Source organism: Chaetodon trifascialis, chromosome 19 (genome assembly GCF_039877785.1).
Source record: "Chaetodon trifascialis isolate fChaTrf1 chromosome 19, fChaTrf1.hap1, whole genome shotgun sequence".
Taxonomy (NCBI): Eukaryota; Metazoa; Chordata; class Actinopteri; order Chaetodontiformes; family Chaetodontidae; genus Chaetodon; species Chaetodon trifascialis.
This window is the reverse complement of record NC_092074.1, coordinates 4410565-4437194: the sequence shown is the minus strand read 5'-3', so window position 1 is coordinate 4437194 and position 26630 is coordinate 4410565. Positions and strand designations below refer to the sequence as shown.

Here is a 26630-nt window from a genome sequence, read left to right as displayed (position 1 = left end):
TCTGAGGTTACTGAAGGTCACATTGCCTGTGTGGCTATGTGTGTGCAGCTTATAGTTACTGGAGGGCATGTTGGTTGTATTACTATGTGTATGTAGCTTATTAAGAGATGAGAGTAAATGTTTAACTCTAACAGAAGCTTCTGACAAAAGCCAGCGTTTAGCTCACTGGCTGTGTAAAGCTACCACACAGGCATATGCAGCAGGGGACCTGTGGAGGACCTCCACAGCTTGAGTTCCCCAGAGGGATGGCCGTGGACATATGTCCAGCAGCATCACTGGCTTCACCTTGTCCTTTTATTTGCTTCAGTCTGTGTGATACGTCAGCTTAATTGTCAGGTGCGGCATTGGACTGGCCATCTGAGCAGCAGAAGAAATCCTGGTGGCCCAGTTGCTCTGTGGGCCAGGTTGACTACAAATCCCCTTTACTGCCATTACCAGTCAATCAGCAGAGCATAGTGAACCTGAAGGCACCAGCAGCAGAGAGGAGAGAGAGCAGTCCACTGATACCAGTTCAGCTGTTAGGGTTCAAGGTTTCGCAGGTGGAGCACGAAGACAGAAGACAATATAAGAATAAGATAAGCAAGGTTTGGCTTTAGCTGGCTGCTGTTTAGCTATATCGGATGTTTTTTGTTGAACGTAAACATGGGAGGTGGTAAATTGTTTGATGTTAAAAGACTGTTAGAAGTCCAGACTACACTTTTTACACTAAACTTTTTTTACACTAAACTTTTTTTGCTTTGGTCGATCACGCGTCCTGAGATAAGATGTCATGTGAGGTAAGATGGCGGGTGAAGCGACTGTCAGTCATATGAGTCTTGACAGATATGGCTGTAAATGCAGCTTGTCTGGTTGGTGGAGCCATGGTGGCATTCAACCGCAATGTGGCAAATCTAGTTTTGTGATGAACTTTGTTCACAGTTTACAGCAGCTACCAAAAAACCTGCATGGATCAACACAAATCACTGTTGGTATTTCAACAAATGCAGCTATTTTATTTTTACTGCTCTATATAATTCAATCCAGTGTACACACACACCACCCACCGCCCTCCCCCAGTGACCAGAGTCCACTGGTGCTCTGTCTTGATGAGTGATGTCTTCTCCCATGTGAGGCTGAACAACTGGATGATGGAATGTGGGGAGGAGGGGGCAACAGTTGGACTCAAGGCGCGCTTATGCAACTTCCACCAATGGCTTTGCTTCTTCTTGTGTCTTCACAAGTGATATTGAGGAACAGGACACAGCTTTGCATGCTAAACACAACTGCAGCCTGATAACAGAACTCTTGAACGAGATGCAATTTAATATTGAGGGCATTTATGTGAGTATTTGTCACATCCTGTAATAGGATTGTTTTAATCCTGTGAACCTAGAGTGATCTTAGTGATCGTAAGTGGAAGTAAAAGAAATGAGACAACAAGTGAGTTAAGTACAAAAAAATCCCAGAATTTGCAATGAAATGCAACTAAATATAGTAAATCAGTTGTTTGCAGGGTTACCATGAAATGGATGGTTCAAAGTCAGCGTGTTATGTAATCATTCATGTCTACAGAACCTTTGTACCTGGCTCCTTTGGGAATTGATTGAGCCCTAGAACGAGTCCTGGTTGTGGGTTTCATTTCTCTATGAGGCCTTCAGGGCTCTTATAGAGCTCCACATCTGAAACATCACACATTTTGAACCAAGCCATTTGGGTTTGTGCTGCTTCATTCTAAAAGGTGTTTCAGTAGGTTGTGCTCTGGGCCTGTTTTGAAATGACGTATTCATGTACGTCAGTGTTTGGGTGCATAGCAAGAGCAACTTTCATGTAGGAGATGGAGTACATGTCCTGTCACCGACCTGCAATCAATGTTCACCTTTGTCATTAACTGTTACCGCAATCTTTCCCTTCATCTTCAATCCTGTCACAGTCTGTCTGCTTACTTGCTTAAAATGAGTCTGCTGCATCCACACTATCTACAGAGTGTTTGCCTCTGCTTCGTGCTCTTGTTCTGTAATCCGGTGTGAGAGCCGCATCATCGCCAGCTGTCATCCAGCTGTCACCCTGCATCCAAACCTCTCACAGCGCTGCTGTCAGCCCTTCAGTTAGTCAGAAATGCTGTTCATCAAGGCAGAATGCTGTGGATTTCTAGTCAATGGGCTTGTAATTTTGCAGTTTTCCCAACTGTTCCACTTGCTGTGTCATGGGGTATGTTTCACGTTCTGCAGACTGTCTTTGAAAGGTCTGTCAGGCTTTGTTTTCACTGGACATGACTGCAGCAAAAGTGTTCTCTGCCATAGCATCATATTGCCACCTTGGTATGGACCTCAGCAACTGTTGGGACAGCAGAGTTTCCTTAGTTGTCTGTGTGCCTTAAGTCTAGACCAGTGATGGTTATATGATATAGGTGATATAAGGTTAATATATACTTCCACAATACCCAATGATATACAACAGAATTATAACATAATGTATTAGATTATGAATCTGCAGCTGAAATGGAGATGCCTGACACTGAAGTTTTGATTCAAAGGCTCAGGTTTAAATATACTCTGTGTCTTGCTCTTCTCATAACAATAACAGTGCATTTCCGACTATGCCCTGTTTTTCCTGCTCTTGTCCACCTCCTGACGTGAGCACACGTTCGCTTGCGTGTTTTTCCCGAACCTGTTTGCCTTTTCTCAGAGAGAACATGAAGTGCTGCTTCAGCCAAGGTGACCGCACTCCACAGCAGGTCTTCCTGTCATGAGAGGAGGCCTGACAGGCAGCATCGGCTTATTGAGTGCTTTTGAAGTCGGACAATGGTGTAGAGACAGGAGGCGGTGGGAGGGGCCAGTCGCCTTAACAGGCAGGACGAGAGGCCAGACAGACTCGATAAACATCGTGAATCATTCTAATGGGACCCCTTTCCTTCCAACGTTGGTATTTTTGTCTCAGTGAGACCAGGAGAAAAACAGACAGAAGTGAATGAGACTATAATGAACTCAAGTGGATATTTGCTGTAATCAGCAGTGTAAAGACTACACAGTGATTTGATTAACTGTGAGCTCTCAGTCATGATTAGGGATGACTTATAGCCAGACAAATAATTTGATCTCAGTGTTGATCATTTCTCATACTTATATTCACATGGTTGAGATGGATTTACTTTGTAATACCATGCTCATATCCTAAGCTCAGTTCTGGAAGTATAAATTGTATTATTAGAATTCAGTTTTAACTTTCAACTGATAACAGTTTTGACAATGGATTAACTCATTTCTAAATAGAGTTGTTTCAGCTTCCAAAATGTGAAGATTTGCTACTTTTCTCTGTTTTGTATAATTATTGAGTGATAATCTTTAGGTTTTGAACTGTTGGTCCGACAAAAAAAAAGCTAGTGTAAGACCTCACTTTGTTCTTTGTCATCTTGCAATGGGTATTTTCTCCGGCTTTTGGCATTTATAGGCTAAACTACTGAAAAAGATAACAGAAAGACCCCTAGCATTTCACATTGTTTTAAAAGAGGAACTACCCACCATATCCTGGCTGAGGACATGAACTCACCTATCTGTAGACTCAGTTTATCTTAAGGCAGCAGTTTCCCTTCCATCCACGCTAGCACTGCAGCCCTGGGCCCCTCTGTCTGCTGTCTGCACGTATGGCTCTATACTGTAAATATAGGAGGTACTGCTGAGCACCAACTGAAGATCAGTAGATATAACTTTTACATTAGGGTGCATAGTACATGTGTAAGGCTTGACTTTGATATAAGGGGGGTGTTTTTAGCACAAAGTGGACTTTATCTCACACATGGATGGGACTCACCCTGCTGTTCTTAAGATATGGCACCACTATGGCCTTAATCAGTGACGTATTAAAAGCCAAGTGGCTGCAATGTTCATATGTAACAGAAATGATACCTGCAGAGTATATAGTTGGCCTAGCATGGTGCAGCAGTGGGATTGTGGTAATGTCCCATCATATAATGATAGCTCATGTTCTCATGTTATAGTGGGTCAGTTTAGTAATTCCATCTGGCTTAATTCTACTTTATTTATCCCTCGAGGATGAAATCTGAATGGATGCAATTCAGAGGTGCAGTCTTGAAGACCCAGAGTAAACATAGCACTTAACATGGAGAGATGACCAAATCACTAGTTGTTCATTTGCTGTTTAACGTTTGCACATGAGTGGGAAAGTTTTCATGCTTGTGTTCTTCATGGAGACTGCATGCTCGCTGTGTTGTGAGACCCAACTCAGGACATACCAGTGCACGTTCCAACACGCTGATTCTTGTCATGTCAAACTCATTTGCTGTTGAAGCCATATGCCTCCACATGAAAGACTTTTTCTGTTATAAACTGGTATTTGGCACATGTGAGTGATGAAATGCAGCATCTTATGCGAAACCACCAAATGTAAAATTATGAAAAGGATCATTTGGGTTTGGCAAGTTGGTCTGTTTTGCCTGCTTTACCAGGTTTGAGCACTTACTTCAGCAGAGTTGCAGAAAGTCTGCAGGATCAGTGAACAGCTCCTCAAAAAGGTATGAAAGTTAAAGCACCTTATTTCTAAAGTTGTTAATGTACTTTAAACTTATTCATCCTTACTTTTTTAGAATCTGGAAACTAAAACATGCCACAGAATATCACTCCTTTTGGCCTCAGAGTCTGTCTGTGACAGCATGTCAGTTTGTGGTGGCATTCGGTCTTCCTTCAGAAATGGAAATCTCCCTTGAGTCCTGTTTCAATCAAACTCGTATTGCCCATGTGTGTCCTTTCACTCTGGGGACCACGGCTTGACTGCTGAAAGACTTTAGCTGGAAACAGTTCAGCTGCTTGTCAGGGAGTATGAATATGAATATGAATATGACCCTGGATTACTTTGTGAGCTGATGTGCTGCGACATTTGATCAAGAGAAGCTGTGTGATCAAATGATCCTGGCCGCCTCTGAGTCTCAGGCAGAAGTCAGCTTGCTCTATTTCACACAGACTGTTACACTTATTAATTTCATAGATTTACTTAATTAACGGCTGTATGATCAATCTTAATTCCCTGCTTTCATAAGGCTGTAAATTACTTCTTTGCAGCCCCACAGAGCTCCACTAAGCCGGCTGTGGCTGCAGATGGATTCTTAATGATTAACCATAAGGGGATTGAACCTAAAAAACATTAGTTATAAGGCATGTTTTTGTCTCGGCAGGCTCTCTCCAGTGTTAGCTGCTCAGGCCTGTTCTATCACAGTATCAACACTCAAGCTTCCCACAATAACATCTTTATTCTTTGAGTGAGAATGTTCATTGTACTTCTATGGTCTTGTGGCATGAAGACATCTGACAGGTCCAAGTGGTACATTGATGAATTTCCCATATTCTGCATCAGAGAAGCCTATCATGACAGGCTGAGAGACGTTATCAGCTGTCACATGGCAGCTGTTGCATTCTCTGGTGCCAAAGATAATGTGCACGAAAGTGGGAAATTGGTCTGCGTAGTCCACCAATCATGATGCGTAATGCTGGGGCGGGGAGGTCCAGCCCATGCGCTGGCCTGAGCTGTCAGGTCAGTGGCCTTCACATCTGCATTACGGGCTCTGGTTCCCTCCCTGTGGGAATGACAGATGGGGTTTGCCCTGGGCCTTGTGCCATAAAAGCCACTTGCCTGTTGTCTGATGTTAGAGCAGCATGGGCCTGTGGACCAAACACAGACTTTAGCATCCTTGATCGTGCTGTTTTGATGAATCTGAAGTAACCTGAACTCGTGCTGTTGACTGACGTCCATGTCAATAACAAGAAGTCACCTGACTGTGTTTTGGCTGAATATTATTTTCGTTCAATGTGAAAAGAAAGCATGGGGGGGGCGAAAGATGAATCTGATGTTTTGTCCCTGAATGTGAAACGGACACACTGACTGTGCAGTTAAGATGAAAATATTGTCTTAGTATCACTGTGTGTGAGGGCCTGTCACGCTGAGTGTGATGTGTTTCATGATCACTCACACACACAGCAACAGACTTCACTGCAGTTTGACCTGCCCCTGCCAACAATCAATGAACAGTATTTTAGGTGCAGCAGCTATAAATCCACCACCAAGAAATATGACCCTGACCCAGGTGTGTCTGTGCAGATTGGATGTTAACTCTTCTTCATATTAACAAGAGGGAATACATTTATCTCCCTGTGGTGCTGCTGGTGCTGTCACAAGGGATAAATCACATTTTTGATTATGAAACAACCACCTACAGTCTTTGAGGCAGCCCATCCTCACAGGCAGAACCCACTGAAGCTTGATCAGATCAGAGAGGAAGGACTCCCTGTGTGAGGCCTTCCTCTCTCCTTTTGCTGTCTTTGGATTTCTTCTGCCTTTTCCCAATTCTGCTCAGTGCAAAGTGCCATTGTCAATTTCGCTAATCTAAAAAATAGCCCCTACTACTACCGCTACCACTACAATACTTTGCTGGGTATTTGTCATGCTGCAGCACAAAACGTGTGGTGGACTATGTCCACGGGTTGCCTGGCCTAATAAATAGTGCATGTAAGTGCGTGTCCTGCATGTGATTTGTGTCCATCAGCTGAATGCAGTTAAAGACATCAATGGTTGAGTCCAACATCAAAGCAGTCCTGTCTAACATTTGCTGAACAGCAGCCACTACAGGATGATGGGAAATGCAGTGTAACGGTAGCAAAACAGGAAGAGTCATGAAGTCAGTGAACTGACTCAGTAATGACACGACAAGATCAACGTTTGCTAACAGTGGCTAACTTCATCATCAAAGCCTCAGAGTGCGCTGGGTTGAGTTTATTCTTCATGAATTCCACTTTTTATTTGTAGAAGGAGGAATGTGTTGTATCTGATTGCAAAATGTCCACTGTTTGTGTTCTGTTCAAGGTTTCGAGTAGATATTCATATATGGCTCCTATTCAATTCATTATATTAAAATGTTCCATGCCTGTTTCTGTGTACCCCACAGACTTTAAAAGGCTTGAGTTCTAACAAATGGCCTGCATGGACAATTTAAACAAAAAAACCCACTACATCGATCGAATCACTTCAAAAACCTTGGCAAGCTTTAAACATGCACATGTTAATATTTGACAGGCCATTTGATCTCAGGCGTGTGTAAGCCTGAGCCTGAGTTTAGGTGAAGGTTGTCAAGAGATAAAGCCAAGAACAGGTAAACATGCTGGAAGCAGAGCAGCACTTCAACGACAGGACGAGGACCAATTGTTTGGCCTCCTGCACATAACACGCATCCCAGACCACACAAGCTCTGGTGTGATGGGGCTGGAAAACACATGAGCGGGGGCATGAGAAGGTAGTCTGTATGACAACCAGGTTAATTCCATCAATGCACCAATATAAGAGTTTGATATTATACTGTCAACAAGCTTTGTGGAGTGTAGGTGTTACTATGCAATGTGATGTGTTTAATTAAGCTTTCACTACAGTTCTCAAGCTCAACAGGGGAGAGAGGAAACTGATTCGTTCACTCTTTATTGCATCCCTGAACAGAGCACTCTACAAAACAGTATGCTGTACTGTTCTGGAGGTGATCATGTTTATAAAGAGTGGCTCAGAGCTCATTGTGCTCATCATACATCATATGCTGCACAATAGAAACAGTACATGTACAGTTTTTAAAGTTGCTTTATATTAATACCATATTCACCCAGCTCTGATGTTCCCCTCAGCTGCAGAACATTTTAGGTGTTTTTGTCTTGGTTTTACAGTCCACAGCTTCACATAGTAGAGAAAAATGTAACTAAAAATCAGTGAATATTGGACTTACATTCAGTAACTGGACACAAATACAACTCCAACTGAATGCTAATGTTGCTCCATCTATTTGTTTGTAGATAAGTCCCTGTTTGCTTTGGCAAACATGTCTGTAGTGTACATGGACATTTACATATCCATCCTTTCAACTACTGTTCTCCTGCATGTGATGGACCCATGACATGCAGAATGGGTTGATTCTGTGTTGTTACCTTTGTTTTTAGGAGGATTGCTTGTCACCAGACCGGTCCTCATGGTACTGCTTGGCGGTCACCCATGGGGGAACTGCTTAAATGTGCCCGGGGCCTGTCAGGGGTCTGTAGTGTTACTTGTGGAAAGGAGTTTGAATATTTTTGCTCTCATTGTATGGATAAGCAGTTGACTCTGTGATCCTTGTGTGCGTCTAGAGATGTTTTAAGCAGTGATCATCCAGTGAAGAATCCAGTGCAGTCAATGACACGTAGTTGTCGGTATGTTGTCGCTGCTGCTGTCTGTCCAGCATGAAACTGTTCACATGACCGCTTGGCGGCTCGATCAAAGAGTGTCGCAACTCTCTTTTTCAACATTACAGAGTAAAAACAGCCAAAGGTCTTTGCCCAACTGTTTTTTTTTATCCTGCAGAAAAAACAAAATGTTAGTGTTTTATTTTGTAGTTTTTAAAAGTATGCAAGGTAGCTTTCAACTATTTCAAAAGACAAAATGAATTTGTTACTTTTATGTGATCTAACTACAGTCTCCTTTTGACTGACTTTCACTTTTCAAACTGAATGCAGATACAATCAGGCAACCAATTCTGGAGATATTGAGCAAGGATTAAATGAGAGGCATATCCAAACTGTGGCCTGGAGCCATGTCTATACTGTGCACTAAAAAAAAGGGTGGACAAAAAGCTCCCCCAATCACAGCCGGCCCTGACACACCACCCCTTCCCTTTCCTCTGATATGGGACGCAACTCCCATTTACCATTTTTCACTTGGACTTCTTGAATGCACTCCAGAGAGAAGTCATTCCAAACATGCATATGATGTGTTTTTTCCTACTTTATGCAGACATAAATTACTGCTCCCTGACTTTTTTGCAGGGTCATCAGGTATAAGGTTTCACTTCCTGTGGTGTGAGGCCAGAAAATACATGAAGGACCTGGGTTGGAACTTTGGTTGCAAGCGTACAAAAAAGTCATTTCTCACTGCTTCTCCCCCTCCAGAGCCTCCACCGGAGCAGCCCCACTGTAAATGGCTTCCAGCTGCTGGAAGTAAGAGATGGAGTAATGGCTGTGATTCTATATGGTCCACTCAGGCCCAGATGTGTATGTGCAACACGTTGAGACCCTGATTAAGGTTATGACTGGGGTCTTTGTGACTGATCAGCAGCAGCTGGAAAGTCCTACTTTGACAAGATTGGTTGTTGTACAGTATAAGACAACATGAAGTCTACAGTTTGCCAAAGGGCTGAAGTTGAAGAACTCAGAATAGTAACAAGAATTTCCTCAGGTGCTTCCATGCTGAGAAAAAGTCAGGCTTCACCTGCAGGAATCTGTTTTTTTCCAGACTGCAACTGCTTTTCCTTCATCTACTTACTGTATTTCAGGGTAAATTAGTGAGGGCAAAGATGCCTAAACCTTATCAGACTTGACAGATGTGGATGGGACTGAAACCGTGGACCTGCGCCAGTAACGATTATACCACCCTGCACTGCACAGATGTCAGGTTGAACTAGTGATGATGCCTCATTATCAGTCTTAAAGGGGAACTCCACTAGTTTTACACATTAGCATTAGTTTATAGTCAAAAGGAGTACTGCTCAGCGTTTTCATGTTTTGTTTTGTTTTTTGTCTTTTTACTCAAACAAATGAAAACTTCTTCCAGTGCAGTAGGATAATTCTATTCCATTCCAATAAAAGCTTTGTGACTCTGAAAACAAGGCAGACTATTCTACTAATATTAACAAATGAACATTTAAGACAAAGCTTAGAATCAGTGAATATTCAGTGGAAGCATGAGACATTAATTTCTTTCATGTCTTAGAAAATCTAATTTGAAGAGTGAAATCTGGGTTAGCTTCTTTTAAATCTTTTAAAATGGCTACTCTTCAGTCCCGCTCGAGCCCAAACTAAACATTTTCAGAGAACACATCTATCATCTGTGCTGGCCAGCGGTGGCGATTCCAGAGTTGAAGTCAGTTGCGGAGACGTTCCAACACTTGTGGCTGTTTTTGTGTTACTGCAGCTCCCCACGGGAGGGACATTAGTAATGAGTCTCAGCTATGTGCCAAGCATGTTGAGCTTAACATAGGCCACAGCTTGTAAACCTATTAACCCTGCTGCTTGCCCTGCTTTGTTTTTCTTTTGTGGCTTGTCCATTTTTTAATAATGAAACAAGCAGTAGGAATCAAAACTCCTTCAGGGTTTAATCCAAGGCTAGGCCAGCTGGGAAACACAAGGGTCTCTCCACCTTCGTTTTGCTTTTCTTTACTCTCAAGCCAAGAGTGAGTTCAGTTCATTACGGTCCACTTCATGACCCCAGGTCTACAGCTCTGATTGTAATGTGAGCTGGCTGGTGAGGTGGTGGAGGTTCAACTGCAGCAGCAGTTTAGCCAAGTGCACTGCCCTGTCATTTCTTTTGCCTGTGGAGATCCAGTGAGCCTGGATCCTGTCCTCATGATAATAGGTTTTGGGACAGTCCAGAGCTCTGTGTTGTCCTGCAGGCAACACTGGACCTGGACAGGTCATGCCTGATGTTAGCTCTCACACTGAGTGTCTTTGCAGCTGCTCTGTCATGGGACATCGCCATAAAAGCAGCAGTTTGACAGAGGTAATTCCACTGCTGTTTAGAGGCACAGGAGTTACTCATGATATTTTTTATGTTGTGAAATTTTACCGCTGTCGAGGCTTCTTGGAAAAGCAAGCTGGACACAGAGGGAAAGTGTCCCGTTCATTGCAGGAAATTATGTGTTGTAGATATTTTCAGTAGCAACAACAGTGGTTTGTTGACAAGAGGTCCAACTACAGAAGGTCAAATTTCGGTAGAAAGTCCAAAACACATTACGCTGCCAGTACGAGTACACGCTACACTACAGACTGACGGATCTCAGACATACAGTCTGTAGGCATGCTCACTGGAGTTGTTCAGTGTAGAACCAGTCCATGGCCGAGCCAAAGGATATTTAAAAAATCTGCTGCACTGCATGTTCCTGATTGTCAGCTCATATCCTATAACTCAGGTGACATAAATGGACAGTAGCCAACAGTTATTTATGTGGAGCAAAAATATGTCACCAGAGGAAGCTCTTTGGCCATCGCGAAAGACTGTTTTTTTTTTTTTTAGCATTGTAAGAACTCATTTGAAAAAGTCAGTTTCATTAACATTACAGCTGCATGCTGGCAAAACACCCAGAGAGAGGAGTTAAACTACAAGCATTCATGTTGATTTGGCAAAGAAGTGGAACACCTGGTCCTGTTCCTGGTTTGTTGAAAGTGAGAGCAGTTGATTTATTAACACCTCACACTCCTCAGTTGTTTATTCCAGTGTAACAACCTCAGACATAGGGCTATCTGGTGTTAAATGAAGCCTGTCTTCATTCTCCATGTTAGATTTCAGCCTGAGCATCTTTAGTCAACAGATTCCCAGAATGTGCTACCGGGACACGTTGTTTATTTGACCAAGCCAGGAAAATGGTCAGTCAGACCACTGCAGTATGAGCCAGGTAAGGCTGTCCATTAGTTTGTTCCATTAGCGTTGGTTAATAGATAACTCGTCTATCAGCTGCTTTAATGCAACCTCTTTGAATTTATTCACAAATTGAAGTGAGGTCATCAGGGATCCATTTGGAGCATTCTGTGTTATTTACTGGATCTTGTTTGATGTCCTCTCCAACCAGGGGTACTTATGTCATTGGAGGTACTTCTGTAGTTGTGTACATGAAAAACTCAAATAATTTGACACAAGTAGAAATTAGGATTTGAAAAGAAACAAATATATACACACAGTTGTGATTGTAATCTTTAGTGTATTTACAATAACCAGTAAGCTAGCAGCTATGATTGACTGCCTGCATAGTACTGTACATTATTACCAACATGAGACAGCTCTAACACAATAACACCATGCGTTGCAGTTACGAGAACCAGTTAGCAAGTGAGAGACATAGTTGCATAATTAGCTAAAACTAATAGGTAACTATGGTTGAAATTGTTAGCTCAAGGTAATAAACAGCTGAAACAGCTCAAAGTTAGAGTACGTCAGATGAAAAAGGTTTGGAACCAATCTTCTTGGTAGCACAAGAGGGTCAAACATGACGGACACCTTTTCAGGAAATGCTGAGCACAAAAGATTTGAGTTCGAGTTCTGCAATGCAAGAACTCTCCGAGGTGTTACCTTATTGGCTATGAATCCATTCTGTCTGGTTTGTTAGAGGCAAGAGTTTTATGCAGTTTGCACTGCTGTAGGTTTGGTCAGTGTGGGGTGAGCGGGTTCAGAGCAGAGGAGTTTCCAGCAAAGAGTCTTTAACAAAGCAGACAGACGACTTAGGGCGACTCCGCCTCGTTTGTCAGTGCCCGCGGCTAATGTTGAATGTCACTGGGACGAAGAGAATCCTGATATTACATTTTTCCAACTGGAATTCCTCTTCGTCTGAAGCGTAAATGCTTTTAAATCGAGAGAGCCAGCAGATGAAACCACAACAGCAATTTCCTGTTGTCCTTGAGGTATTCTTTGCCCTTCTTGTTCACTGCCATTTATTACATTATGTAGCTTAAAGCGGACTGATATCCCCACAAATATGAGTCCAGGCAGAGTGGACCCCATTGAATTTGCTGCATTTTTCTTACTGCAGTGTCTGGAATAGATCCTAAGTAGCTTTGACAGTGTGTTGGCTCACACAGGGAGAGCAGAGCAGGGCACTGAGCGAGAGGACGGCAACTAAATATAGGTTGCACTGCAGTGTTTTTACATATGAAAATATGAATGTGTACCGATTTTCAGAAAGGGATAACGCAGCTCTGAAAGTATCTAAGTTTGGCTATTTTTCACATGACAAATGAGTACCTAATCACTCAAACATCAGCATCCATACAACATGTAAAACTGAATTGGAGTGCAGCATTGTGGGAAATAGAGAGAAGTCCCCAAGTGTCTGTACTGCAAACAAACTCTGTATAAAACATGTTATGGTCAGTCACTCCAGTCTATTGACTGAAGTTAATACTGGCTGAACTGCCATGAAATTTTGTACAGATGTTCAAGGTCCCCAGACGATGGATCCAAATGACTCCTGACTTTTCACTCTTTCTTGGTTTTGAGTTAAATGTCTCAAGGTATGCCATGCTATTGCCATGACATTTGATATAGATATTCTTAGTGACTTTGATGATTCCATGTCTTTGTATCTAATGGCACCAGCAGGTCAAAGTTTTTTCATTATCAAGAGAAATATCTCCACACCTTTCTAAAGGATCGCCACAAACTTTTGCACAGACATTCAAGGTCCCCAGATGATTCTATTGACTGTGGCGAACGAATGCACTGTTAGCTGCTGGCAGTACAGTTATGATTGATCCTAAGGGTAGCAGCCTGTTTTTTATCCTGAGCTGCTTCATAACCTCTATCTTATAGGGAAACCTGAGAGTGCTTAATACTCTGACAGCATGAGGTGAGATAAGGATTCCAGTCATAACCCTAAAACCTGACACAGTTGTCTCCCGTTACTCACCTTCAAAACAGACAACAAAATCTCTCAAACTCCAGCTGCTCTACACTTTCCCACAAGTTTCCTCTGACTTTGCCTCAGAATTGAGAAAAACAACGTCATCTATATCTTGTGTGCAGGCTTGTGATTAAACGTGTAACCTAATGCTGTTACAGTATCAAGTATAGGATGTGTGATTCTAGTGAAGGCCTGAAAGTGCCCCAGGCAGTCGTTCCTACCAAAACACGTCACTCACTCCTGGCTTCCTCATCCTCTTCATGGTCAAAGGGCGCTGCACCAGGGCTTGCACAATTTGTGTACTTGTGTGTTTTGTCAGCATTGTTACTTGCTTTTTCACTTACCACATGCATGCTTCTTTTCCCTGATACAACTTCAAATCTAAAAGCTTGCATGCTATTTCTTTTTGTGAAGCATTTCCAGAGTGACATCTGTTGCTCCCAGCGTAAGTCAGCACAGATGGTCCCGGCCATTTGTCTTAACATGAATAACAACCTGTCTACCTACAGTTATATACAAACACTGTTTCATTCTACTTTTCTTTGAGAAATCCCACAGTGATCAAGCTCTCCTGTTTCTGTGTCAGAAGTGCCTTTCTGCATTGCTGGAAATGTATCCTATGCATCTCGATTTATATTGGAGGTCTGCTGCAGCATGTGACAGTGGTATTTAACCTTAGACACACAGAAGACTGCTGACCAGGCATTAAGCAAATACTGTGGATGTTTCCTGTGTTTGCCCTGATGGTCACAGTTTTAGCTCTACTGACACTTCTAAGGCAGATCCGACTTTTCATCAAAAATGAATCACTTTGGTTATCTTGAACAATGAAAAACTTGTTTTCTGTTCTGGTAACGTTAAACTGACAACATGTAAAATACTGAGGGGAGTGAAGAGACACACTTTAAAGCCTAGTGCCATTGTTCTGCCTCAACAAGCAAGACAGCTTCATGGTAATGTTGGATCTATGCACCAGTTTGATGAAGTAGCTTAATTCGTCACGTTTTAATTCACTGGATTAGCCAAATACAGACATCCTCTTATTCTGGTTAGTTTATCTATAATTTGAAATTTAATTGAAAGATTGTATTCCTGCTGCTCACCCCCACCTGAACCTTTTGTTGGAAGGCTATTTTTAGAAATTGACTGGCAACGCTATTAGATGTTTGTTGCCTGGGTCATTTTTAGTCATTTCATACTAAGGAAGTGAAGTGCAGTGTTACGGTATGTTCTACCTAAGATGATATCTCTATGCTATCTTTGTGCTTCGTGTTAAGATCGAGTGTTTTCCTGATCACTCCTTCCTGTCCACTCCATACGTGTCCCTGCTGTTGCAGGTCTTACTCATTGTATGCGTGCTCTAGTAAAGGCAAGTCGTGTCTCTGCAGCTTTTACCAAACACACTTCATTCACGGATACAAAGACAAACGGATGCAAATACAAACAATGTAGTGTTATTAATGAGTGTGTGAGAGTGTGTATGCACGTGTGTGGGTGCCACTGAGTGAATGTGTGCATGGATACAAGAGCAACAGCGTGCTGTTATTTTATCTCTAGGCTTTGTTTGGTCATCAGAGTCTTCCTGGAGACAGTTTGTTTGGTGTCTGTGACAGTTTTTTGTTTTGAATGTGAAATGATAATCCCTCTGGATTACAGCTTGTTGTGAGATTTCCTCATCCATTCATTCACTATTACTTTCTGTGTCTGTGTCTCCTGCAGCGTGGGTGGGCTCCCTCTCCATGGGGATGATCTTTTTCTGCTCTCCCATCGTCAGCATCTTCACCGATGCCCTCGGCTGCAGAATTACTGCAGTGGGAGGTGCTGCTGTTGGCCTCGTAGGCCTACTGGCCAGCTCCTTTGTCAAGTAAGGAAGAAATAACCGCTGCATAGAGTATACATGACACGCACTCCTTCTTGTTTAGAATACCAGTTAGCCAACAGATTTTAGGTTAAGTTTCATTTTTTAGATATATTATATATATCCATCAACCTTTATTTTACCTCAAAATACCATTGAGGAGGTATCCTCATTCAGAATGGTGTCAAGATGTAAAACAGTCCTTGCAAACAAAGCAGCTAACAATAAAAACAATAATGAATGACAACTAAAAATTAAAGTACAGGATAATAAACATGATATGGTATATGAATAAATACATAAAAGATAAAGATAAAATTACAGTATACTTGAAAACATTTAGAATCGATAAAAACAAGATCTGAAATAAGGCTTTTGTACCAAAACGGTAAAGTTGAGGACCAGAGAGCTAAATGAGCTGATATTCACTCTAATGCTCTGTAAAACTGAAAGCAGCTGCAGGTGACCGTCCCCTGTAGGCTCATGATTACATAGCAACATAAAAATATTGAGCACTTATAGAATTCACTTAATAAGTACATAGTACATAGTTTAAAACCCGCAACTATAATGTAGAGATTAATAGTTCATTCTTGACCTTGGAAAGGAGTGGACAAAACAACCTCACCAAAAGGCCATTTTTAGTTGCTGCTCTGGTGCTTTTGAACGTGTCACTTGATCTTACTCAGCAGATGAAGTTGCCCATCTGTTAGTTTTACGCTAATCTGGACGAGAGGTCCTTAGAGTGCTGAGAGGAACAGAAAGTTGAACATCTACAATTCCATGACAACTGGGCAAACTGCAGAGAGTGATCATGTGATGCGACTTTGAGGTCCAGAGCAGCTCTAAATGGACGAGGTAGTGAGATTCATTTGTCAAACTATGATGTAAGAAAAAATAAAAAGATTTTAAATGTGCTTCATACTAACTGTTCTCACCACCGTCCAGGAACCATCCGGTAAAACAATTTTAACCATCTAAAAGTGAAAGTAATGCATCCCACTAAGCAGCCAGCCAGTGATAGTAACTACAGTAACATCATGAGAACGTGCACTCTGTTGTAGTCAGCACTCGGTTCAGTCCACCATATGCTAAGCGTTGGTTACATCCATACAAAAATTCCTTGGGTCCTGAAGGCATCCCTTGGAAGATCTCTGTTTGTCCCCAACACATTTTCTATCATTCCTGGGACGACAAGCCACCATTAGTCTTGAGTCAACGATTCCAGAAATATATGACCCAAACAAAGCTTTGCTATCACTTGTGAGAGCAATAAATAATGAATAAAACAGTTGAGCTACTTAGACTTAGACTTCAACTGTTACGTTATTGATCCCAATTTGAGAAATTATTCTGTTGCAGTAGTAGTTTAAACATACAGACAACCACAAAATATATGCAACAAAGAATAATAATAATGATGATAATAAGAACAAGAAGAAGAAAAAGAATTAATGCTGCTTGTCAAGTGACTGTCGGACACAGTGCAGGGTGACAGCTGGGCTTTGCACGGCCAGTGCAAGGTGCAAAACTTCTTAGTCATGTGATTTCACTGTTGGCAACTTATTTTCTAAAGCAAACGCTCAGATTTATTAACTTCAAACAGGACTTTGAAACCACTTGGTAGCACCATCCTGTATTCATGTGGACCTCAGACATAAATGATTTTAGCTTCTGTCTGAAAGCAGAGAGCTGAGAGGCTGCTGGAGCTTTGGTTCAGCTCATAGAGGTACTTGTTAATGTGCACCATGAAGGCCAAATCACACAGACACAGCTCTCACCGAGTTTCCACCAAAGGTTTTCATTCATCTCTTTTGAAATATTGCTGACAAACTAACACTTTGAAACAGTTTTACTTTGTCTGGTTCTTGCAGCTCCACAGCAGCAACAAGGCTCCCCTTCTCCTTCTGAATGAGGTTTAAGCTTCTCAGCTGTTAGCTTGCTGACCAGGAACATGCCTGCAAAGCATTGTCTGTGTCTGAATGCTGTCTTGTGAAATCTGCTTGTTGGGCATCCAAACTTTTGATAAGTATCAACTTTATCCAAGTGCATTCATCCTTGCAATTTCTCAAGTGCCCAGTGATCTCTGCAAATCAGAAAACACGGATGGAATTGTGGATCTTGATAATAAAAATGGAGTCAATTGTAAACCAAGTAAGAGTTTCAACAAACTCCCAGAAGTGCACATCAACTGATGCCAGAAAAAAGTTTGTTGAAGACTGACTGTGAGCACATAATCAGATATACTGTTGGGGAAAAAAAAAGAAAATGCTTCATCTGTTTCTTGTCAAGCATTGTAAACAAGTTGCCTGAGCGTGAGAGTAACGGTGTGTTCGAGCTGTACATTGAAGCTGTCCTACAGAAGATCAGAGAGATCAGAAGAAAAAATAGTGCAATGTTGTGTTACATCAAATTCATTGATATTCATTACATTTGAAATATTTTCTTATTGAACTAGTGGAATTTTATTCAGCCACCACATGATCAGACACTCTTTCTGAGCTTAAATAATAAAACACAGAATTCAGAAAAGTTAAAACGGAGCCCACAGAATCTGGGAAAAAATAAATGGAATATGGCAAAAATTCAAATGGATTTCACACGGCCCCACTCAACTGTAACCATTTTACTTTCACTTCCAAAAAACCCCCCAAAAAACATCATCATTTGTCTGTTTCTGTTGGAAAGCACAACATTTCACATCTACTTTTCTTTTCTTGACAATCACCATGATGCACATCAAGCAGCAATGTGTTAGTCTACTGTTTTATGTTATTTCTTTAGCTCAGAAAAAGTCATTGCTGCCTGGAGAATTTTTTTGCATGCCAGAGTAACTTTTGTATCTATGAATAGCCTCAGGGGCGGGATCAAATGGCCTCATAGACCATGTAAGGCCCAGTGGCTGGACATTCCCACCCCTGTATTAGGAATTAGTGTCTCTAACATCAGTGTGTTTTGCAGTTCAGCAGCAACATCAAAGCGGCATGCCCTTTTGAAATGTTATCTTTTTAGAAGAAGCTTTAAATGAATAAGATATCTGCAGGTCATCAAAAGAAGACTGTGATCTGGAGAAGGTTTGAGGTAGAGTCAGTGGCTTAAAGATGGTATCGTCGATATAAAAATGAAAATTGCAAGGTTGAGTGGGAAAATAAATGTGAATTATGCATAGAGGGGGACTAATATTGACCCTTGAGGGACTCCTTTATCAACCATCTGAGGACTTGGACTCTTCCAGAAAGCAGGTGGAAGCAGAATCATCTAAACCTCTTGAAAGCAGCAGAAAGCAGCTTATTAAGTATCTAAAGCAGTTAGGCACAGGTTGCAGATTCACCAAAATGATCATGTCAAGAAGACCATGATCCTCTGCTGCTGGAAACTGGACAGTTTTACTCCAGCTGTTGGTAGATAAGTAGGCGGCATAACTAGAATTAGGGAGGGGATGACCCTCAGTGACTCCAGATTTTAAAACATTTATTCGCGACAAGCAGTCAACCAGTCTGTTTCCTGTTGGATAACTGTTGATACAGCCCTTTGAATGCGCAGACAATGAAAAATATAAAGACCAACCAAAGTAAACGTGTTTCATTTGCTGTATCTTGTTGAGGTTTCTGGTAGATGGAGCTTCCCTGGAGCAAAAACACTGAATTATGAACCATATGTAAACATGGCTTTCTAGTGACCTTTTCAGTGGTTTGAGAACTTTTCTTATAACCAGTCCCATGAGAACTTGTTCAGGAGCACTAATGGAAATCAGTGGCTGGTCATTTGCTGGGTGCATACATTCAGTGATGTATCTTGTTTTTTTATCTTCTCTCAGGTCCCTCGGACCCATGTACTTCACCTACGGCATTGTGTTTGCCTGCGGCTGCTCTTTCGCCTACCAGCCCAGCCTGGTCATCCTGGGCCACTACTTCAAGAAGCGCCTGGGCCTGGTGAACGGCATTGTAACCGCCGGCAGCAGCATCTTCACCATCACCCTGCCCTTCGTGCTGTCAGGCCTGCTGGAGAAAGTGGGTCTCCAGAACACCATGCGAGTCCTGTGCATCCTCATGTTTGTGCTGATGCTGGCTGGCTTCACCTACAAGCCCTTGCTGCCAGTCAAAACCTCCAACACTCGCACAGGCAGCAAGTGCCCACCCATGAGCCAGATCTTCAATACCAATATCTGGAAGTCTTTGGGATATCGCATTTGGGCCTTCGGTATCCCCGCAGCCCTTTACGGCTACTTTGTGCCTTATGTTCACCTGGTAAGTTTACATTTTCTACGTACTTCAAATTTTGATTTCTATGACCTTCACACATGTTTTTATGTCTTGTTTGTGTTGCTGGGTATTATCTCCCCACTCTCTGGGGTGAATGTCAGTCTGATGACGAATAGCAGCACATAAATATTAGCAGAAGAATTCCATGGTGTGATTTCCCAGTATCCAAATCCTATGTTTTGGATGTGTTCATTGGCATGAAGGAGGGATAAGGGTGAGAGTTCAACCAGGGAGCTTCAACAACATAGATATCAAAACACTGTGAGATGTGGGTTTCACATGAACGGTGAGAGGAAGACAAGTCTAAACCCCTGCCAGAATCTTCCAGGTGTTCAGTGATGTTACGGAGCGTTACCATGAGATGGTTTATGACTCTTCTGCAGTCCATACAGTATACAAGGTTGTCTCTGCACATAATCTCTGTTTATCATCATAATCCTTGCACTTTAGTCGACACCATCAATAATCTTGTCAGTCTCCCACAAACAACCACACCCACCTTAAGTCCAGCAGACTATGAACAGTTCTTGACTTTCCTTATTGATAAGATAAGAAACATCTGAGCACAGATAACTCCTCCTGGAACATCTGTGGATATCCCTGGCCCGCACTTGGAATTGTTTCATTCCCATATCTCTACAGCACCTTCCTGATACTGTGTCACACTGTCACCCCAATTTACTGACAGAGACAATAGATGCAATCACACATCATCTGGTCAATATAATTAACAGTTCCTTTTGAAAGCTACTCTGGAAACAGCAGTCCTTTGTGTGACAAATGATTTATTACTGGCTGCAGACTCAGGACCCTGCGCTCTCCTAGAGCTGCTGAAGTTAAGTGCGGCTTTTGACACCCCAGAGCACAAAATTCTCATTGAGAGACTGAGGAAGTTGTACTGGAGTGGTTCTCCACTTACCAGGAAAACAGGATTTTTTTTTTGTCTCCATCCATCAACAGCTAGCATCACCTATGGAGTGCCCCAAGGATCTGTTCTGGGACCAAATTTATTCTCACTGTACATGTTACCCCTTGGACAAATCATTCAGTCACACATCATCTTGTTTCACTACAATCCTCTAAACTTCTTGTTGCTCATGTCATTGAAAATTACTTTGTGCTAAAGCATGAAAGATGCTTCTTCTTCTTCTTCTTCTTCTTCTTCTTCTTCTTCTTCTTCTTCTTCTTCTTCTTCTTCTTCTTCTTCTTCCTAGTATTAACAATATTATATTTACAGTGTCAAAGTTCAGTGTTTCTCACCAAACCACACTGTTTATGCTTGAGGCCTAATGAATATGTTGAAGACATTTTCTGTCCCATACTGTAGCAAATTGCAAAGCTTTTTGAATATTTTGAAACCTACACTGTTTACATATGTTTGCCAGCTGCCAATCATCTTCTTGCTTACCATTTGCTGGTGGTTTGCTACATTTCATTATCTGTCACTGTCACCTGCCGCCTGGAGTCTTCTTCTTTCCTGCTTATGCTGGCACATGCTGCGTTTCTTGGTATGTTACTGTCACTAACTGTAACGTACCATCAGTCCTTGAGACTGATGGCCAGAAACTCTACTCAGTAACTTGGAGTTACTTAAGTGTAATCATCAATATGTTAAAACCAAAACCACTTTTGTGTGTTTTGGACATTTTCATGTCCTAAAGTTACACAATCACCTGGTTCTTAGTAAGTTAATGGAATTATATGAGCTGAAGATGAACTAGAAATGCCTGCTGTTCAAATTGACAACGTTTCATACCTCCTTAAAGAGCCGCTTCACCCGTATTGTCAAAAACATGTTTTCTCATTCATCAGTTAACCCTCCCTTACCCCAAGGACACTCTTTCTGAAAAGAGATGTTGAATTTTTCATTTTTAGCATTTGTTTCCAATGCTGTGAGCACCACAAAGCTCCATTTTATTGGGTTGGAGGCAAAAGTCTTAGAGACAGATATCTGAAAGTCTTAACAAACAAAATAAAACCACCTGGAGGGCTAGAAATCACCAGAAGCAAGGGAGTAAACCAACCTGTTAAGTTTTCAGTTAGGAGATGTTGATCTAATAGCAAATTATCTGTTGACGCCTTAATGAAACAGACTCTTACACTGAGTCTTACTGTTTATATGCTAAAGTTCCACAAACTGTATGTCAGCAGCAGCTTTTGTAATTCCCTCACAGCAGCTTGTGTCCACACTAGATACTTGTGTGGTCTTCATGAATGTAACCAAATATGACAGGAAGACTCAACCTGCATCTCATTTCAGTCATGACACAGGCCTGTAAAGTGTCGCTTCCCCTGAATCTCCCTTTATTTTTGGCTCCAATATGAGTGTTGGAGAAAACATCTTGGTAGGGCAGGAGAGCAGAGCCTGGATGTGTTGGACAGACTCAAGAGATGACTGTTTATTTGGACATGATGACTCTGCTATTGGTGGGAGATCAGCCTGTCCCGGGGATCCCAGCCCGTGTTTTCCCAACACTTCTCCTGTGTCTACTACTCAGACTGGGACACTGCAGGGGCTCGGCTGCAGCCCCAGTGTCACCCCTGGCCTTATAGCCACAGCACCCGTCCTTCCCGCCACACAGAGCCCCCCTCCTTGCATTTAAGGCCAAGCCCTGGCCTTGTGACACTGCATGGGGAGAAGAAGAAGAAGAAGAAGGGGAAAACGTGGGTCAAACAGCACATTGTTCAGCTTTTAGATAGATAGATAGATAGATAGATAGATAGATAGATAGATAGATAGATAGATAGATAGATAGATAGATAGATAGATAGATAGATAGATAGATAGATAGATAGATAGATAGATACTTAATTCATCCCCAAGGGAAATTCACACCAAGGGAAACTTTTCACTGTTCATCTGGCCTGTTTGCGTGCATGAATTTGTGTTTCTTTGCATAAATTGCTGAGTGCAGTGTTTTACAGCCGCACAGTTCTATGTGTGTTTTTCCTCTCTCCATATCAAGCTGCAGATATGTGAAGTCTGTAAGAGGAAAGTCCAGTGTGGGTAGTCAGACACATACACATTTGCACACTTTTCCAAGTATTGCTGATTTGAGATAAGAAGTTGACCTTCAGGTATGGCTGTGGTTGCCCTGTAAGTGGATTATTTTAAGATGTGGTGGTGTATTGCCAAGGGCAACTTCTTCTAATAATTTGATCATTTACTCTCTAGAGTTCATATCAGGCAGACTTGCTGAATCAGTATTGCTGAATCATAGCAGACTCACATCAGCAGCATATAGACTGGTGCTTTTCTTTAGAAACCTTCTTTAAAATCAAATTATTTCAGTGTGCTTAATGAGGAGCACCTGCAGGGCTGCGGTGTGTGGGCTGGAGCCGAGCTCGATGTTTAATGACCATAAAACAGCCAAAAAGAGAGAGCAGAGAGAAAGTGGGCTGGTGCACAGTGGGGCTCTGAAAGGGAAAATTTACCCTAAAACACACCATTAAAGCAGCTTTTAAGAGTGTATTGGCGATGTGTCATTTTATAGTGTTGTTCTTCTGTAGGTCCTGTGTTTAACTGAATGCAGCATGTTAGTTCCAGCAAGTGTTTGTCATGCTTTACTCATAACATTAATGACTGTTGGTTTTGGTCTTTTCATGCGGTTTGTTGACAATGAGAAAAAAATTAAATAGCACTAGACCTGCCAAGCTCTGAATTACATCACACAGAAGTGAGCTTGAGTTGATGAAAGTGATCAAAGACACATATAGACCCTCAAAAAGCAAACAGTCAAACTGCATCCTGCTCCGATCATTCGTGCATGTTTATGCAGCTCTGACAAGCATCAGCGCCCCATCAGTCAGTTTAAATAGAATGATCTTTTCCTCAAACTCATGCTTGTGTAGAAACCCCCTCAGGAGATTGGTGGCGGTCAGTGTACAGTCATTTGGGGGGCACAGATAGTGTTTGGAGACAGACTGATTGTCAGCAAGGATAGATCAGTTTACTTTGAAATGCCAAAGCTCCATGAACTCTAGGATGACAGAGGCTGATGCGGGAGTGAAGGAAGATATCTAATCTAAAGTAGCACAGAATCTGCTTAAAGACAGAGGAGGAGGACAGTGGCTGTTTTTCTTGCTTTATATTTGCAATGAATACACATGCGACACCACACCATCCTGCTACCTCACAGGAAGCCTCGAATACATAACAGACATAATTGATGCCGTGTGTGAACGAGTCAGAGAGTTCAATAGGGAATGCCTTCTTGTGTGTGCCATAAACACCCAGTAGCGTTTACCTGGGCGGGGTTGTCCTCCTCATGTTTGCTCAGTAATCTAACGGTGTGACATCAGAGCAGAGGAAGCGTCCATCATAGATCTATCTGATGTGGGGTTTTTGCTTGTGTGTGTATGTGTGTGAAAATGATAAGAGGAGGGAGTAGTGAACGTAACATGTGAACTCCTGCTGGCAGAATACCAGTCACATCTGTCATGCCTCTGAAAATCGCCTCCCCCAGGGTCAGCCTGGGTGCACTGTGTGTATCATCAGTTACTCTGCTGATACATGCATGCATACACACACTGAGCCTCCAGTTGTTATGCCTGCACACTGCTTCTTGGATGCAGGAGTCCTCTCCGAGCAGGACGCCCCTGAACACAAAGAGAATGGTGTTGTGGTGTAGTAACAAAGACAAGTCATCCAGTGGTCTTTGCAGATGGTTGTGTGACCTGCGGGGTGGAGGGGGGCCGGGGTGGAGGCAGCAGACAGACAGACCCTTTGAGCAGGACTGCTGCAGACTGCCTGGAGGTAGAGGAGCTGACAGGGTTTCAATCTGTTTGGAGTAGTGGGAATTTCCTGGGATCTGGATGTCGGCCTCAATGCTGCCAAACCTCACAGACAGTTACAGCCAGATGTATGCTGTATCTTTTCATTTTTCCTTCATTTAAATAGTCTGAATAATCACATATCTGTTTCTTTCTAAGCTCTTCTGTCTGTATTAAATCCTAGAATCAGTGGTCCACTCACAACTATGTGCCTCTGGAGGAAACTGATTAAGTGACGTGATGAGAAGCAACATTGTGCTGCGCTCCTCGTAAATCTCTGTTGATGCTGTTAATCACATTTTGTTAAATAAGTAGCTTCCCATTGGGTTTTTAATGACTCTGCTTATAGTACAGCTGGTTCAGATCATGTGTTGTGGTTTGAATTTATACTGTTTATACTGTTGGAAACTGATGGTTTCCAATCAAGGCCCAGATGGCTGATGAAGGTGTCCCACACAGATCAATATTAGCCCCCTGCTATTTACACTATACATAAGAATGATTTACACAGCAATGTTCATTTTTATGCTGAATACCATCCTGTATGTCATCTGCTCTGCCTCAAACCTTCTCCAGAGTCACTTCAATTCAATTCAGTTTTATTTGTATAGCGCCAAATCACAACAAAAGTTGTCTAAGGACACTTTCCACATAGAGCTGGTACAGGCCGAGCTCTTTTATGAGTACAGGTCACTCTTAGTGACCTGTAGACTTGCTTTTACTAATTTAAAGTTTTGATTTGCTGCTCTGATTCAGGCTCTTGATTGAAATCTAATCAACAGAGTACAGCATTATAAATACTTATGAATTTGGTTAGATAGCAAATTGTCTTACAAAATTCATATTAAACTCCAGGAACAGAGCTTGTTTCTCCCTTCAAAACAGAAAAACCCATCATAGAATTGACTGTGAGCCTTCTGAATTGCCTTGTTGTGATGTTGCATATATATAATTCGTTTTCAGGCCTCTCTTATAATCTTGAATAAATGAAGCTTAACTAATCTCCACCACTACATTTGTATTTGCAGTTTCCTTTTCTGCACTTTAGCTTTCTTTGTTTAGGGCCATGAGACAGCTGTGTTCATCTACTCACCTCTCTTATTGTCCACAGATGAAGCACGTGGAGGAGCGTTTTGGAGCAGACACCAATAAAGAAGTTCTGCTCATGTGTATCGGCATCACATCTTGCGTGGGTCGCCTCATCTTCGGCAGAGTGGCAGACTATGTTAATGGAGTCAACAAAGTCTTCCTGCAGGTGAGTGCGTGGCCTCAGAGTTAAAGGGTTTACAGGTGATATTGTTTTCATAGCCTGCATTAGCTTTCCTGCTTAAGTCTCTTTCTTATGTGTAAACATGTCTTGTCCTGCACCTTCACTTGTTGGCTGAGTGAACAAACATTCCTGGGGGAAAAGTGCACTGCTAACTTCACTTTGTAATCTAGATGTCTGATTAGCTGCTCATCTGGTAGATGCTGGTGTGGCTCACTTTACACTGTGCATGAGCACTGAGCAGCCTGCTAGCTACTGTCAATCAAACAGACAGGGACATACCCATCCACATTTCTGATATTCCCCGAAGACCCTTTTTCCTTTTAATAATAGAAAGCTATTAACAACACAATTCTGACTACAAAAGCAATGAATAAGTGAGTTGAACTTTAATTCCTCTATTGACATGGAAAAGCTCTAATCACTGAAAACAGCATGTAGATGATCATACGATGGTCATGTGACACTAAAACTAACTTGAACTTAAATGGAAACTGTCCCCTAAGGAAAAAAAAATTAAGAAAATGAAAAATGCCACCATAAAGATGGACACCTTTGAAGGACACTTCTCTCTTGACCTCCTAGGTGACCTCCTTCTTCGTCATCGGTCTCATGTCCATGATGATCCCTCTGTGCAACATCTTCGGCGGGCTGATCGCTGTGTGCCTCTTGATGGGGCTGTTTGATGGCTGCTTCATCTGCATCATGGCTCCTATCGCCTTTGAGCTGGTCGGTTCCAAAGACGTGTCCCAGGCCATCGGCTTCCTGCTGGGCCTGATGTCTGTGCCCATGACTGTGGGACCCCCCATCGCAGGTAATACAGGAGTAGTCTCAATACGATGCTCTCAGTAATCACTGATACATATATGTGGTCACATCATGCTGTTGACATCTGAGTAAAGCATGGTGGTTTAGTGCATTTGTAGACTCTTCATGAGCTCTTGAGCAAGACACTTCCCAGCTCCAGAGGTGTTGCTCTGCTCTTATTGAGAGGAAAATTAACTTTCCCTGCCGTGATCAATAGATACTTCACTT

At 42.2% G+C, this 26630-nt stretch overlaps 1 protein-coding gene across 1 annotated transcript in view; it reads left to right on the top strand.

Annotated features, from left to right (window-relative positions):
* Positions 1-26630, top strand: part of slc16a10 (solute carrier family 16 member 10) — a 34819-nt gene that overhangs the window by 3252 nt on the left and 4937 nt on the right. Inside the window, exons 2-5 of the mRNA XM_070988143.1 lie at positions 15155-15299; positions 19111-19540; positions 25440-25583; positions 26181-26409. Of these exons, the coding sequence (XP_070844244.1) occupies positions 15155-15299; positions 19111-19540; positions 25440-25583; positions 26181-26409 (948 nt within the window). The remainder of the gene's footprint in view (positions 1-15154; positions 15300-19110; positions 19541-25439; positions 25584-26180; positions 26410-26630) is intronic.